General features: G+C 42.7%; 1 protein-coding gene across 2 annotated transcripts in view; it reads left to right on the top strand.

The window, feature by feature from the left end:
- Window positions 1-14,152, top strand: part of anapc10 (anaphase promoting complex subunit 10) — a 52,397-nt gene that overhangs the window by 20,721 nt on the left and 17,524 nt on the right. The window contains exons 4-5 of one of the 2 annotated variants that reach the window (XM_043699058.1): window positions 11,170-11,290; window positions 12,572-13,147. In XM_043699058.1, the coding sequence (XP_043554993.1) occupies window positions 11,170-11,290; window positions 12,572-12,592 (142 nt within the window). In that variant the 3' untranslated portion in view covers window positions 12,593-13,147. Of the gene's footprint in view, window positions 1-11,169; window positions 11,291-12,571; window positions 13,148-14,152 lie in introns of those variants that run through there. The other variant, XM_043699050.1, reaches the window with a different exon arrangement.

The following is a 14,152-nucleotide window of genomic DNA, read 5'->3' as shown; positions in this document are numbered from 1 at the left end:
CCCCCTCACGTATCTCTCCACCCTTCAGGCTCTCTGTCTGTGTTCCTGATGAAAGGCTTTTGCCTGAAATGTTGATTTTACTGTTCAGATGCTGCCTGAACTGCTGTGCTTTTCCAGCACCACTCTAATCTAGACTCTTCCTACCAAAATGCATAACCTCACACATTCCCACATTGTATTTCATCTGTCACTTCTTTACCCACTGTCTTGGTCTGTCCAAGTTCTTCTGCAGCCTTCCTGCTTCCTCAACACTATCTGCCCCTCCACCTATTTTTGTGTCATCTGCAAACTTAGCAACAATGTCTTCAGTTCCTTCGTCCAGATTGTTAACGTATAATATTAATAGTTGTGGTCCCAATACTGACCCCTGCGGACCTCCACTAGTCAACAGCTGCATCCTGAAAGAGACCCCTTCATCCCATTCCCTACCTTCTGGCAGTCAGCCAATCTTCTATCCATGCCAGTATCTTCCCTCTTGCACCGTGGGCTCTTATTTTATTCACCAGCCTCCTGTGTGGTACCTTGTGGAAATCCAAATAAATCCTGCCACTGTCTATCCTTTGTCTAACTTGTTTGTTGCCTCCTCAAAGAATCTAACAGATTTGTCAGGTATGACCTCCCCTTGATGAGGCCATATTATTTTAGCCCTGTTTTACCATGCAGTTTCAAATTCTTCTCAATCTCATCCTAGATAAGTCTAAAATCAAATACTAAGATCAGGCTAACTCACCTTTTAGTTTCCTGTCTTCTGCTTCCCTCCCTTCTTAAACAGAGGTGTGACATTAGCCATTTTCCAGTTCTCTCTGACTCTCCCTGACTCCAGTGATTCCTGAAAGATCACCACCAATGCATGTACAATCTCCTCTGCTATCTCCTTCAAAACTCTGGGATGTAGTCCATCTGTTTTATTCACTTTCAGACCTTTCAGCTTCCCTTTCCCTGCACCTTCTCCTTAATAATGGTCACTCCACTCACCTCTGCCCCCTGACTCTCTTGAAATTGTGTTCTGCTGCTGATGTCTTCCACAGTGAAAACCTGTGCAAAGTATCTATTCACTTCCTCCACCATTTCTTTGTTCTCCGTTACCACTTCTCCAATGTCGTTCAATGAACACTCTTGCCTCTCTGATCTTTTATATATCTTAAAAGAAACTCCTGTAATCTTCTTTTATCTTCACAGCTAATTCATCTCTTATATTTCATCTTTTCTCCCTCGTTCCTTTTTTAATTGACCTCTGCTCATTTTGAAAGGCTTCCAAGTCCTCTGGTTTCCCACTAATCTTCACCACATCGTCTGCTTTTGCTTTTATATTGCCCCAACTATCCTTGTTAGCCTCATCATCCACTTAGTTTGTTTTCCTTCTTTGGGATGAATTTCTCCTGTTCCTCCTGAATTACCCCCAGAAACCCCTGCTATTGCTGCTTCATTGTCTTCCCTGCCCGTGTCCCTTTCCAATCAACTCCAGCCAACAACTCCCTCATGTCTTGGTAGTTAGCTTTTCGCATTGTAACACGATTACATCTGATTCCTGCTACTCCCAGGGCTTCCTTCGCCTTTGAGTTCCCAAATCAAGTTTCCCTCATTACACATCATCAAAGCCAGAATTGCCAGTTTCATAGTGGTCTGTACCTCAAGCTGCTCCAAAAAAAATCTGAGACATTCAACAAATACCTCTGATTTTCCCAGTCTACCTGCATGCTGACGTCCTGCATGTCTTTTCTCTCCCCTGATTTATTTCTTTCTCCACATTATTTTGGTGGGATGTGGGCATCGCTTGCTGGCCAGCGAGCTTGTCCCAGTTGCCCTGGAAAAGATGGTGGCGAGTTGACCTCTTGAACCACTGCAGCCCACCTGCTGTAGATTGACCCACAATGCCATCACTGAGGGAATTCCAGGTTTTTGATCTGGTTACAGTGAAGAAACGGCGATATGTTTCCATGTCAGAATGGTAAGTGGCTTGGAGAGGAACTTGAAGGTGGTGGTGTTCCCATGTATTTGCTATCCTTGTCCTGCTACATGAAAGGTGCTGTTTGAGGATCTTCAGTGAAGTTCTGTGTGTATCTTGTTGGTAATACACACTGCTGCTATTGAGCGTTTGGGTGGAGGAAGTGAATGCCTGAGAATGTAGTCCCAATCAAGCAGGCTACTTTGTCCTGGACGGTTTTTTGAGCTGCACTGATTCGGGCAAGTGGGGGCTATTCTTTCACACCCCTGCCTCATGTCTTCTCAATGGTGGACAGGCTTTGGGGAGTCAGGAGATGAATTACGCCCCACAGTATTCCTAGCCTCTGACCTGATCTTGTGACTATATGGCTAGTCCATTTCAGTTTCTGGACAGTGGTAATCCCCAGCATGTTGTTAATGGAAAATTCAGTGATGGTGACAGCATTGAATGTCAAGGACGGTGGTTAGCTTGTCTGTTATTGGTGATGGTCATTGCATGGCATTTGTGTGGTACAAATGTTACTTGCCACTTGTCAGCCAAGCCTGAATATTGTCCAGATCTTTTTGCATTTGAACATGGGCAGTTTCAATATCTGAGGAGTCGCAAATGGTGCTGAACATTACGCAATTATCAGCAAACATTCCCACTTCTGACCTTATGATGGAGGGAAGGTCATTGATGAAGCAGCTGTCGATGGTTGGGCTAGGACACAACCCTGAGGAACTTGTGTGATGTCCTGGAGCTGAGATGTTTGACCTCCAACGGTCACAACCATCTTCCTTTGTGCCAGCTATCACTCAAACCAGTGGAGTGTTTGCCACTGATACCCATTGATTCCAGTTTTGCTTGGGGTCCTTGATGCCACACTTACTTGAAGGCAACCTTGATATTAAGGTCTGTCACTCTCACCCACCTCTGGGATTCAGTTCTTTTGTCCATGTTTGAACCAAGGCTGCAATGATATCAAGAGCTGAGCAGCTCTGGCAGAACCCAAACTGGGCGTCACTGAGCAGGTTATTGCTGAGCAGGTGCTGCTTAATAGCAATGTTCATGACACCTTCCATCACTTTACTGATGATTGAGAGTAGACTGATGGGTTGGTAACTGACTGGGTTGAATTTGTCCTGCTTTTTATGTACAGAACGTACCCTGGGCAATTTTCCACATTGTCTGGTAGAAACTGTACGAGAATAGCTTGGCTCGAGAAGCAGCAAATTCTGGAGCACAAGGCTTCAGTACGATCGCTGGAGTGTTGTCAGAGCCCATAACCTTTTGCAGTATCTAGTGTCTCCGACTATTTCTTTATCATGTGGAGTGAGTTGAAATTGCTGAAGACTTGGTACCTAAAATGCTGCGGACCATAGGAGGAGGCCAAGATGGATCATCCCCACTCAACGTTTCTGGCTGAAGATTGCGCCTAATGCTTCAGCTTTGTCTTTTGCACTGATGTGTTGGGCTTTTCCGTCATTGAAGAAGGAGCTTCCTCCTCCAGTGAATTGATTAATTGTCCACCACCATTCTCAACTGGGTATGCCAGGACTGCAGAGCTTAGATCTGATCTGTTAGACAGTGCTAAGTGATCCCACAACTATCAGTTACTGCTTATGCTGCTTGGTATGTAAGTAATCCTGTTTGGTAGCTTCACTGGATTGACACCTCATTTTCAGGTACGCCTGGTGCTGCTGCTAGCATGGCCTCCTGCACTCTCCATTGAACCAGGTTTGAATGGCTCGCTTGGTGGTATTGGTTGAGTGGGGGATATACCTGGCTATGAAGTTGCAGATTGACCCATTGTATAATTCTGCTGTTGATGGCCCACAGCGCCTCACGGATGCCCAGTCTTGAGTTGCTAGATCTTTTTGAAGTCTGTCCCATTTAACACGGTGATAACATCAAAACATGGAGGTTATTCTCGATGTGAAAGAGAGACTTTGTCTCCACAAGGACTGTGTGGTCATCACTTTTACCAATACTGTCATGGACAGATGCATCTGCAGCTGGTAGATTGGTAAGGATGAGATCACGTATATGTTTCCCTCTTGTTGGTTCCCTCAACACTTGCTGCAGACCCAATCTCGCAGCTCTGTGCTTTAGGATATGACTAGCTTGATCAATGGTACTGCAGCTGAGCCACTCTTGGTGATGGACATTGAAATTCCCCACCCACAGTACATTTTGTGCCTTTGCCACCCTCAGTGCTTCTTCCAAGTGTTGCTCAACATGGAGGAGTATCGATTTAACCGCCAAGGGAGGATAGTACATGGTGAGCAGTAGGAGGTTACCTTGTCCTTTCCTTGTCCATGTTTAACCGAAGCCATGAGATTGATATGAGGCCTGGAGTCAATGTTGAGGAGCACCCCCCACCCCCCCGCTCCTGCAACTGCCCTGCCGGTGGGACAAGACAAATCCAGGGAAGGCAATAGTGCTGTTTGCGACGTTGCCTGTGAGGTATAATTTGTGAGTATGACGCTGTCAGGCTATCGCTTGACTAATCTATGAGACAGCTCCCCCAATGTTTGCGCTAGATGTTAGTGAGGAGTACTTTGCAGTGTCAACAGCACTGTTTATCCTGTTGTCTTTTCCAGTGCCAGGTGACTTGTCCAGTTTCATTTATTTGAGGCCTTGTAGCAGTTAGTACAATTGAATGGCTTGCTAGGCCATTTCAGAGAGCAGTTGCGAGTCAACCACATTGCTGTGGGTCTGGAGACACATGTAGGCCAGACCAGGTGAAGATAGCAGATTTTCTTCCCTGAATGACATTAGTGAACCAGATGAGGTTTTCTGACAATCAACAATGGTTTCATAGATTGTTAATTCCAGATTTCTTTTCAAATTCAAATTCCACTGTTTACTGTTGTAAGATTCAAATCCGGGTTTCCGGATTAGCTGAGTTTCTGGGTTAATAGTTTGGCGATAATACCATTAGGTTATCACCTCTCCCTATATCCTGACTACCACTAGGAGGCCTGTACACAACTCCCATCCTTTATGTTCCTCAAGTCTACCCATGAAGATTCTACACCTTCTGACTCTCTATCACTTCTTGCTATCAATTTTAATTGCATTTCCCACTAACAAGGCACAGGACTTGTTGGGCCGAAGGGCCTGTTTCCACATTGCAGGGAATTTAATCTAATCTAATCTGATCCCCTCTGTCGTTTTGATAGGACGTGGTTCCTTGGATATTTAGTTCCCAGCCCTGATCCCTTTGCAGCGATATCTCAGTAATACCCATTGAAGACCTGATCAATTACTTCAGAAAGAAAGGAGGAAACCTCTCTTTTCCCCTCCCCCCAAAAAAAAACTACATCAACAGAGCTGAGGTTGAGTGGGCGGAGAGTGTCAAGTTCCTCGGAGTAATGATAACCAACAACCTGTGCTGGACTTCCCACATAGATGCGAAGGTCAAGAAGACACAACAATGCCTCTCCTATCTCAGGTAAGTCAGGAAATTTGGCATGTCCATAAGGACCCTCATCAACTGTTACAGATGAACTATTGAAAGCATACTGTCCAGGTGTATAATGATCTGGTATAGCAGCTGCTCTGTCCAGACCATTATGGAAGCCAACCTTCAGTCCATGGACTCCATTTACATGGCTTGTTGCTGTGAAAAGGTTGCCAACATCATCAAAAACGCAGCACATGCTAGTAATGCTCTACTATAACCTCTTCTGTCTAGCAGAAGATACAGACGCTTAAATACACACACCAGCATGTTTGGGAACAACTTCTTCCCGGCCGTTGTTAAGAATGATGAATGGACTCTAACTTCAAGTAATGTTAATCTTGCCTAGAGCATGCCCTGTGCAATGTAACCTTTATGCCAGTGTCTAAGTTTTGCTTCACCCTATGATCTGTATGTCCTTGATTATAATGATGTGCTTGTACTGTTCATAAACAAAATCTTTCATTGTTCTTAGGTCCAAGTGACAATAAATAAATCAAATCAAACATTGTACCTGCCAATTTCAATCTATATTGCAAGCTCATTTACCTTGTGTGTATACTGTGTGCATTTAATACAGTGCCCTCAGTCTTGCATTGACTGCAACCTTTCTCATTCTTGTCCCCTCATCTGCTGTGTCTGAAGTCAGATTCCTGACACTTTCTGTACTCTCTGTCCTATTATTTGTTCTAGAAGTTTTAGTAACCTCTGAGCCCTCCCCATTTTAAACTTTTGCCATTAGTTTCCATGCATGACCTGAGCCCCTGAAGCCCTAACCCCAATTATCATTGCGTGATTCTGTAGGATTACTCTGGTCCCAAAATTATTCAGGTGAAGCCCGTCCCATCAGAACAGTTCCTTCCTTTTCTAGTACTGGTGCCAATATCCCACAAATTTAACTCATTTCTCCCACATCAATCTTTGAGCCACATATTTACCTCTGTGTGTTGACCCGGTGTCAATTAGCTCATGGCTCAGATAGTAATCCGGAGATTATTAACTTTTTGGTTCTGATTTTTAATTCAGACTTTAGCTGCTCATATTCCCTCAGCAGAACTTCTTTCCTCATTCTGTCTATATTGGCACATATGTGGACCCACGACAACTGGATCGTTCCTTTATCATTCCAAGTTCCTCTGCAAGGAGAAAGTTAGGACTGTGGATGCTGGAGATCAGAGTTAAAAAGTGTGGTGCTGGAAAAGCACAGCCGGTCAGGCAGCATCCATGGAGCAGGAGAGTTGACGTTTCGTGCATAAGCTGTTATGCTTATGAAGAGCTTATGCATGAAACGTCGACTCTCTTGCTCCTTGGATGCTGCCCGACTGACTGTGCTTTTCCAGCACCACACTTTTTGACTCCAGTTCCTCTGCAGCCCATACGAGATATCCTGAAACCAGGCAGCACTGCCTTCAGGACTCTTGATCCTGGCCACAGAGAACAATATCTATTCCTCTTCTTGTATTATCCCCGAATGCACAGCCAATGTTTGTTCTCCATTTGTAAAAACAGATTTTCAGATTATTATCCTGTTTAAATGATTTGTCACAATAGAGGTGTTGCAATTAGTTTGTTTTGATCTGGAGTCACCAAATACCTGTGATCTCCACGGAAGTCATAGAAAATCGTGTTGAAATTATTAGAATGAGTCATCGCTGTCACATGTTGGTAATGCCACTGGGCTAGTATTCAGAGGCCCAGGTGAATGCTTTGGGACATGAATTCAAAAGCCACCATGGCAAAATTCAACTCGTAAATTTTGTAATAAAATGCTAGACATGGTAATGGTGACTATGACAACTGTTATTGACTGTTGGTTCATTTGCGTCTTTTCAGGGAAGGAAATTGCTGTCCGTACTGTTCTGTCCTGCATGCTGCTCAAAACCTATAGCAATGTGGTTGACTCTTAACTTAATAAGATGGCGGCAGAGTAGGATGCTCCTGTCAGAGCTTGTCTGCTGCACCCGTTCTTCTCCTTTTTCTTCTTACTCTTGGTGCTTTTTCCCTCCTCTTTTAATTTTCTCTTTTCAACTACTGGCGTCTGGCAAGCGACAACTCCGGACCTCCTCTGGTGTAGCATGGCGACCTTCTGGCCCCCTGCAGCGGTCTCCTGATGTTGGCCTGGTGACATCATGGCCTCCGGCAGATTCCCAGCACGGCATGATGATCTTGCGACCTGGCGCAGCAGGCTCCCAGCGTAGCGTCTCAGCCAACTGGCGTGGTGTAGCGGCCTCCTTTTGTAAAGGCCTCCCAGCATGGCATAGCAACCTCCTGGCCTAGTGTAGTGGCCTCCTCCCATAGGCACCTTCCAGTGTGACGTGGCAACCTTCTGCAGCAGCCTTCTCCCATTTGGGCCTGCAGAGGCCTCCCTGCATGTCTACCTTCCAGCCTACTGCAGTGGCCATCTGTCATGGCATGTCACTGGCATGTTGTGGTGACTAGGCCTGTGCAGACTGGAAGCTAGATACCAGCATGGTTTGCTGCACTGAGCTTTCATTTCTGTAATCCTGGAGATTTTATGTTGGTATTGTCTAAATTTTGTAACTAAAGAAGCTGTGCCTAGGTACTTTTGTATCGAAGTCATTGCTGTCATTGGCCACGTAACTGTACTCGTCAAGTATATGTGACAATAAAGGCCTACTGTATTCCATTCCATTCTGCCTGCCCTCTGAAATGGCTGAGCAAACCATTTAATTCAAGGGCAATTGGGCAAGGGCAACAACTGACTTTGTCAGGGAGAACCACATCCCAAGGAAGAATGAATCACATTGCTATCTGTCGCTGTGCACAAATTAAATGGCTCATTTGCTGCATTGTAATAGTGAGTATAGCTCAAATGCACTCAATTATTAGTAAAGTGCTTTGAGATGTCCTGAGGTTTTGTCAGATGTTATATAAATGCAAGTCTTTCCTCTTCCTTTTGCTTCCCAGCGGTGAATTAAAGGAAAAACATTGCAGCAGTGTTAGTAGATTGAATAGTGTAAATTGATCATAAATTTGAAAGAGTAAAACATTTCTATGATTCCTTTTTCACTAGGCCCTTCCTGTGTCCAGTTCTGGTCACCCAGTTATAGGAAGGATATTATTAATTTGGAGCAAGCTCAGAAGAGATTTACCAGGACATTGCTGGGTATGGAAGGTTTGCATTATAGAGAGAGGCTGGGGCTTTTTTCATTGGAGCACAGGCTGTTGAGAGGCAACCTTTATAGAAGTTTATAAAATAGTGAGTATAGATAGAGTTAATGGTAGTTGTCTTTTTCCTAGGATGGGGGATTTCAAGACTAGGGACACCTTCTTAAGGTGAGAGGAGAGAAATTTATAAAAGACATGAGGGACAAATTTTTTACACAGGATTGTTCATGTGTGGAATGAATTTCCAGTGGTGGATGTGGGCACACTTACAATGTTTAAAATTGAGAGTGTGGTGCTGGAAAAGCACAGCAGGTCAGGCAGCATCTGAGGAGCTGAAGAATCGATGTTTTGGGCAAAAGCCCTTCATCAGGAATTTACAAAGCCTTTGCCCGAAACATCGAGTCCCCTGCTCCTCGGATGCTGCCTGACCTGTGCTTTTCCAGCACCATACTCTCGACTCTAATCTCCAGCATCTACAGTCCTCACTTTCACCTACAACCTTTAAAAGCCATTTGGATAGGAAAAGTTTGGAAGGATATGGACCAGGAACAGGCTAGTGGGACTAGTTTAGTTTGGGATTATGGTTGGCAAGGACTAGTTGGACCGAAGGGTCTGTTTCAATGCTGTATGACTCTGACTCCCTTAATACAACTTTACTATCCAGAAACTTATGAACTAAAGTTAATTTTATTACTACCTACATAATGTTCAATTCAAAATTGAAAAAATAATTTTGAAGTATGGTGGGTCAGGCTCATCTTAATTTAAGTGTTTAAGGTGATCTAACTGAGATGTTTATGATAATTAGTGGACATGATGGGGAAGATGTAAAGAAACTAGTTCCTGTGGGCAAGGCCAGAAGTCTAATTTAGTTCTAGACTTTTTTTTCGCAGGTGACACCTGGGAAAACCTTTTATTTTTCCTTGCGGAGAAGTGGAAATCTTAGACTGTGTTCCCAAAAGGTTATTGAAGCTTGGTCACTGGGGCGGCATGGTGGCTCAGTGGTTAGCACTGTTACCTCACAGCGCCAGGGACCCAGGTTCAACTCCTGCCTTGGGTGACTGTGCAAGCTCCAGACAGACATTCTCCCTGTGTCTGAGTGGATTTTAAGACATCCAGCACTTCCCCCTCTGTAATATCAACACTTTTCACGGTATCACTATTTATTTACCCAAGTTCTCTAGTTTCCATATCCTTCTCCACATAAATACTGATGCAACATACTCATTTAGTATCTCACCCACCTCCTGCAGTTCCACACATAGACAGCTTTGCTGACCTTTAAGGGATCTTATTCTCTCTTTTGTGCCTAATATGTTTGTAGAAACCCTTTAGATTCTCCTTAACTCTATTTGTCAAAGCTATTTCATGTCTCCTTTTTGCTCTCCTGATTTCCTTCTTAAGTATATTCCAACTACCCTTATAGTCCTCTAGGGATTCCCTTGATCCCTGCTGTCTATACCTGACATATGCTTCCTTCTTTTTCTTGATCAGAATCTCAATTTCTCCAGTCATCCAGCATTCCCTACATCTGCCTGCTTTGTCCTTCACCACCTTGGACTCTTGTTTCCTCATTTTTGAAGGCTTCCCACTTTTCAGCCATCCCTTTACCTGTGAATGTTCAACCTCAATCAACTGTTGAAAGTTCTTGCTGAATACCTTCAAATTGGCCTTCCTCAAATTTAGAACTCTGACTTTTAGATCAGGTGTATCCTTTATGATTGAGGTGTACAAAATTGTGAGTGGCAGAGATAGAGTAGATAGAAGGACCCTGTTTCCCTTGGCAGAGTTCAAAAACTAGGGGTTATAGATTCAAGCTAAGTGGCAGAAGGATTAGAGAGAATGTGAGGGAAAACCTTTTGTACTCAAGGCGATGGGTGTCTGGAATTCATTGCCTGAGTTGGTGGTGGAGGCAGAGACCCTAAATTCTTTTAAAAAGCACCTTAAGTGCTGTAAGCGGCAAGGCTATGTGCAATGTGCTGGAAGATGAGATCAAAAAGCACACCTGGGTGTCTTGGTTCAGCAGGGACAAGATGGCCAAATGACTGTATAATTTCTATGCTTCCATGGAGATTCAGAAATTGTGAATTATATTCTCGTGTGATTTGAAAGCAGCGATACTTTTAGTATCTCAACAAAACTTACTTTATGATACATAAATGTTCTTCTGATGTCTTGCTGGTGAAATTGTATCGTACAAATCAGGCAAGTACGCTGTTTGTGTAATCTGCAGTGAATTGCTGGTCAGAATTGAGATAGCTTTCAGATTACCACGATTATCTGTAGTGCCTTGGGCTAAGTGAGTGGTGGTGGTTGTGGTGGGGATGTAGATTTCACGACATACTCTGGATTGCTTTCTCAAAGTCATAGTGGGATAAACTTGTATGTGTGGTGGTTTGATTGAGGGCAGCATTCAGATTTACCTGGAGGCCCCACACGTGCAACTCCTAGGCTAGCCCACAATTAACACTTCTGCACATAAAATCAAAACGAACTTATCACCTTTAATAGATTTCAGTTACATCTGTTAGGAGTTAAATTAAGAAAAACAAAAAGAAAAGGCAGCTGTTCTTATTACAAGCACCTGACCGCTATGCTATGTATTTCTGATACTTCAGTTACTGTGATTAATTTGATTGTTTTATAGCCGGAAAACAACTGTGAAAACCCTATGTATTTATGCAGACTACAAATCAGATGAAAGCTATACTCCAAGCAAGGTCTCTGTCAGAGTGGGAAACAACTTTCATGACCTCAAAGAAATGCGGGTATGAATTTATCACCTCTTTCTTGATAACAGTTGGTGTTATAATAGTCCTCCCCTTGTTATCAAGCTTCCTGCAGCCCTCCTGTAGTGATTTCCCAGTCTTTCATCTTCATTGTTTGCATGGTGCATATGAAGAAATATCTGAGGACTGCTTCTCTCAAGTATTGTGCTTTGTGAATTTTCGTAATAAACACATAGCATTTAAAACACCTTTTAAATCTTCAAAACTGTAGTATTCATGTAAACAAACCAGCGAATTAAACATTTCTGCAAATCTAAGGGCTGGGTTACCAGACACCAAAGTAGCATAAACTGAAGTTTCGGTTCCCTTGTTCTGTGCTAAATATGGGCAGAATGTGCTTATGATGAGGTTACATTTCAGCAAATACTTTAAAGGTGCACAGCATCATAGCTTAGGGTGATACGTTTTAGTGTTAAAAAAACAATTGAGTCCTTTATGTACCCCTTCAGAAAGTATAGAAGGATTGTCTTCCCAATGTGATGAGATTGGAATTGGAATTGGTAAGAGTGTCTGTGTTAGCACATACTTAACATTGAGTGAGGTATGAAATTCACTGTCACAGATTGTGCATTTGAAAACCCAATTTCGGAGGACACACTGCAGCTACCCTGCCCTCAGTAGAATCTGATCCTTTTTCATTAGTTGTGCGATGCTACATGAAACACCATCATATTAAAGCATGTCAGAGCACTCATAATTTTGATTGAAGTCCCAAGATTTTTTTAATGAGAGCCATTTAATGATATTTTTCAAATGGACTATTCTTTAACAAGGGAGAAAGTGAGGGCTGCAGATGCTAGAGATCAGAGCTGAAAATGTGTTGCTGGAAAAGCGCAGCAGGTCAGGCAGCATCCAAGGAACAGGAGAATCGACGTTTCGGGCATAAGCCTTTCTTCAGGAAACAAGGGCCAACTGGAGACCACACAAAAACTGATTATACAGAAAAATCTTCTTGCCATACTCTAAAATAAAGAATTTACTGTCTTCTGCAATTCCCTATCAATATTATCTGAAATGTATTTATTGACCTTGAAGTTGGAGGTGATCTTCTTGTAACTTTCCAATACATGTGGTGTGAATTCCACATGAATGTTAGTGAGAGAGTGGATTTTGGATTTTCAGGATTTTATCCCAGCAGTGATGGAGTAGGGATATTTTCCAAGTCAAGAGGTTGTGTGACTTTGAAAGCAGCCAACACGTAAGGATGTGCCTATGTTCCTGCTGCCCTTGTGCTTTTATATATTATGTCATTTTTTTTAGGTGTTTGGAAGAAGCATGTGAACAGGAATACTTGAGTGCACCTGAGACAATGAGGATTGAAAAGCTCACAAGCAGTATTTGCTTGATGTAACTGAGCAACATTGAAGCTCAGGGGAAAAAGGACTGGCTCTGAAGGAATGTGCATACAGGAAAAGAGGGTGATAAACCAGAATAGGAGCAAGCATTGAAACTGGAACTTTGCAGTAACTTATCTCCTGATTTTCTGAACTCCACATGCCATCTACAAGGTGCAAGTCAGCATTGTAATGGAGTACTGTGTACTTATCTGGATGAGGACAGCTCCAAAACAATGAAATAAAATTGACACCGCTTAGAACAAAGCATTCCTCTTGATTGGCACTGCATTCTCAACCATGAAGATTCATCCTTTCTATTACTAATAGAAAATGACTACAGTGTGTACCATCCACAAACTACCCTTCAGCAACATAACACGGCTTCTTTGAGAGAACTTCCTGTTCACATGCTTCTTCCAAACACCTAAAAAAAAATTCTGGTATTAGCTTCTCCCACAAGGGGAAACACCCTTTCCATACCTATCCCATCAAGACTTCTAAAAATCTTGTTTCTTTAAATAAGGTCGTCTCTCATTCTTCTCAACTCCAAGTAGTACAGGCCCAACCTACTCAACTTCTCATTAATAGACAGTCCCTCCATAGAATAAATTTAGTGAACCTTCTCTGGATTGCCTCCAATGTCTGTATCTTTCCTTAGATAAGGGGCCCAAAACTGTTCACAGTATTCTAGCTGTGGTCTGACTACAGCCTTATGTAGTTTTAGAAAAACCTACCTAATTTTATACTCCATTCCTTTTGAAATAGTAACCAACACACCACTCCCATTCCCTATTATCTTTTGAACTTTGTTGCTTGCTTTTTGTGATGAGGACTCCCAAATCGCTGTTCTGCAGCTTTTTGCAGTCCTGTTCCATTTAAATAATATTCAACTCCTCTATTCTTCCTGCCAAAGTACATAACCTCATATTATATTCCATCTATCAAATTTTTCACCACTTGCTTAAGCTGTCTATATCGCCCTGCAGAGTCTGTCATCTTCACCCCTTGCATTCACACCCATTTTTGTGTCATCCCCAAACTTGTAGTTAACTCTCCGAAAGCCAATGATTTGGCGTTATTTCCATATGATAATGCTTCCATTAAAACCTTAGATGAGGAAATTGAATGTTGCAATTTTATGGCACTTTTAACATAGCAAAATTCTAAATTATTAACATATATTCTGAAGATTGTGGCCACAGCACTGACCTCAGTGACACACCACTAGTTACAGGCTGTTTTCCTGAAAATGCCAACTTACCCCAACTCTTTGTCTTCTATTAGTTAGCCAATTCTCCATCCATTCTAATATGCTACCTCCAACTTTTAAGTAGCCTAATCTGTGGTACCTTATCAAACATATTCTGGAAATGTAAATATATTACTTCCACTGCTTGTTAACTCCTCAAATAATTGTAATAAATTTACTAGGCATGATTCTCCCTTTGTGAAGCCATGTTCTTGCTATGCTATTTTTCCACTAACAAATGGTAAGCTAACTGGC

This window comes from Chiloscyllium plagiosum, chromosome 1 (genome assembly GCF_004010195.1).
Source record: "Chiloscyllium plagiosum isolate BGI_BamShark_2017 chromosome 1, ASM401019v2, whole genome shotgun sequence".
NCBI classification, from domain to species: domain Eukaryota; kingdom Metazoa; phylum Chordata; class Chondrichthyes; order Orectolobiformes; family Hemiscylliidae; genus Chiloscyllium; species Chiloscyllium plagiosum.
The sequence above is the reverse complement of the archived record's forward strand: the minus strand, read 5'-3'. Positions and strand labels throughout refer to the sequence as shown.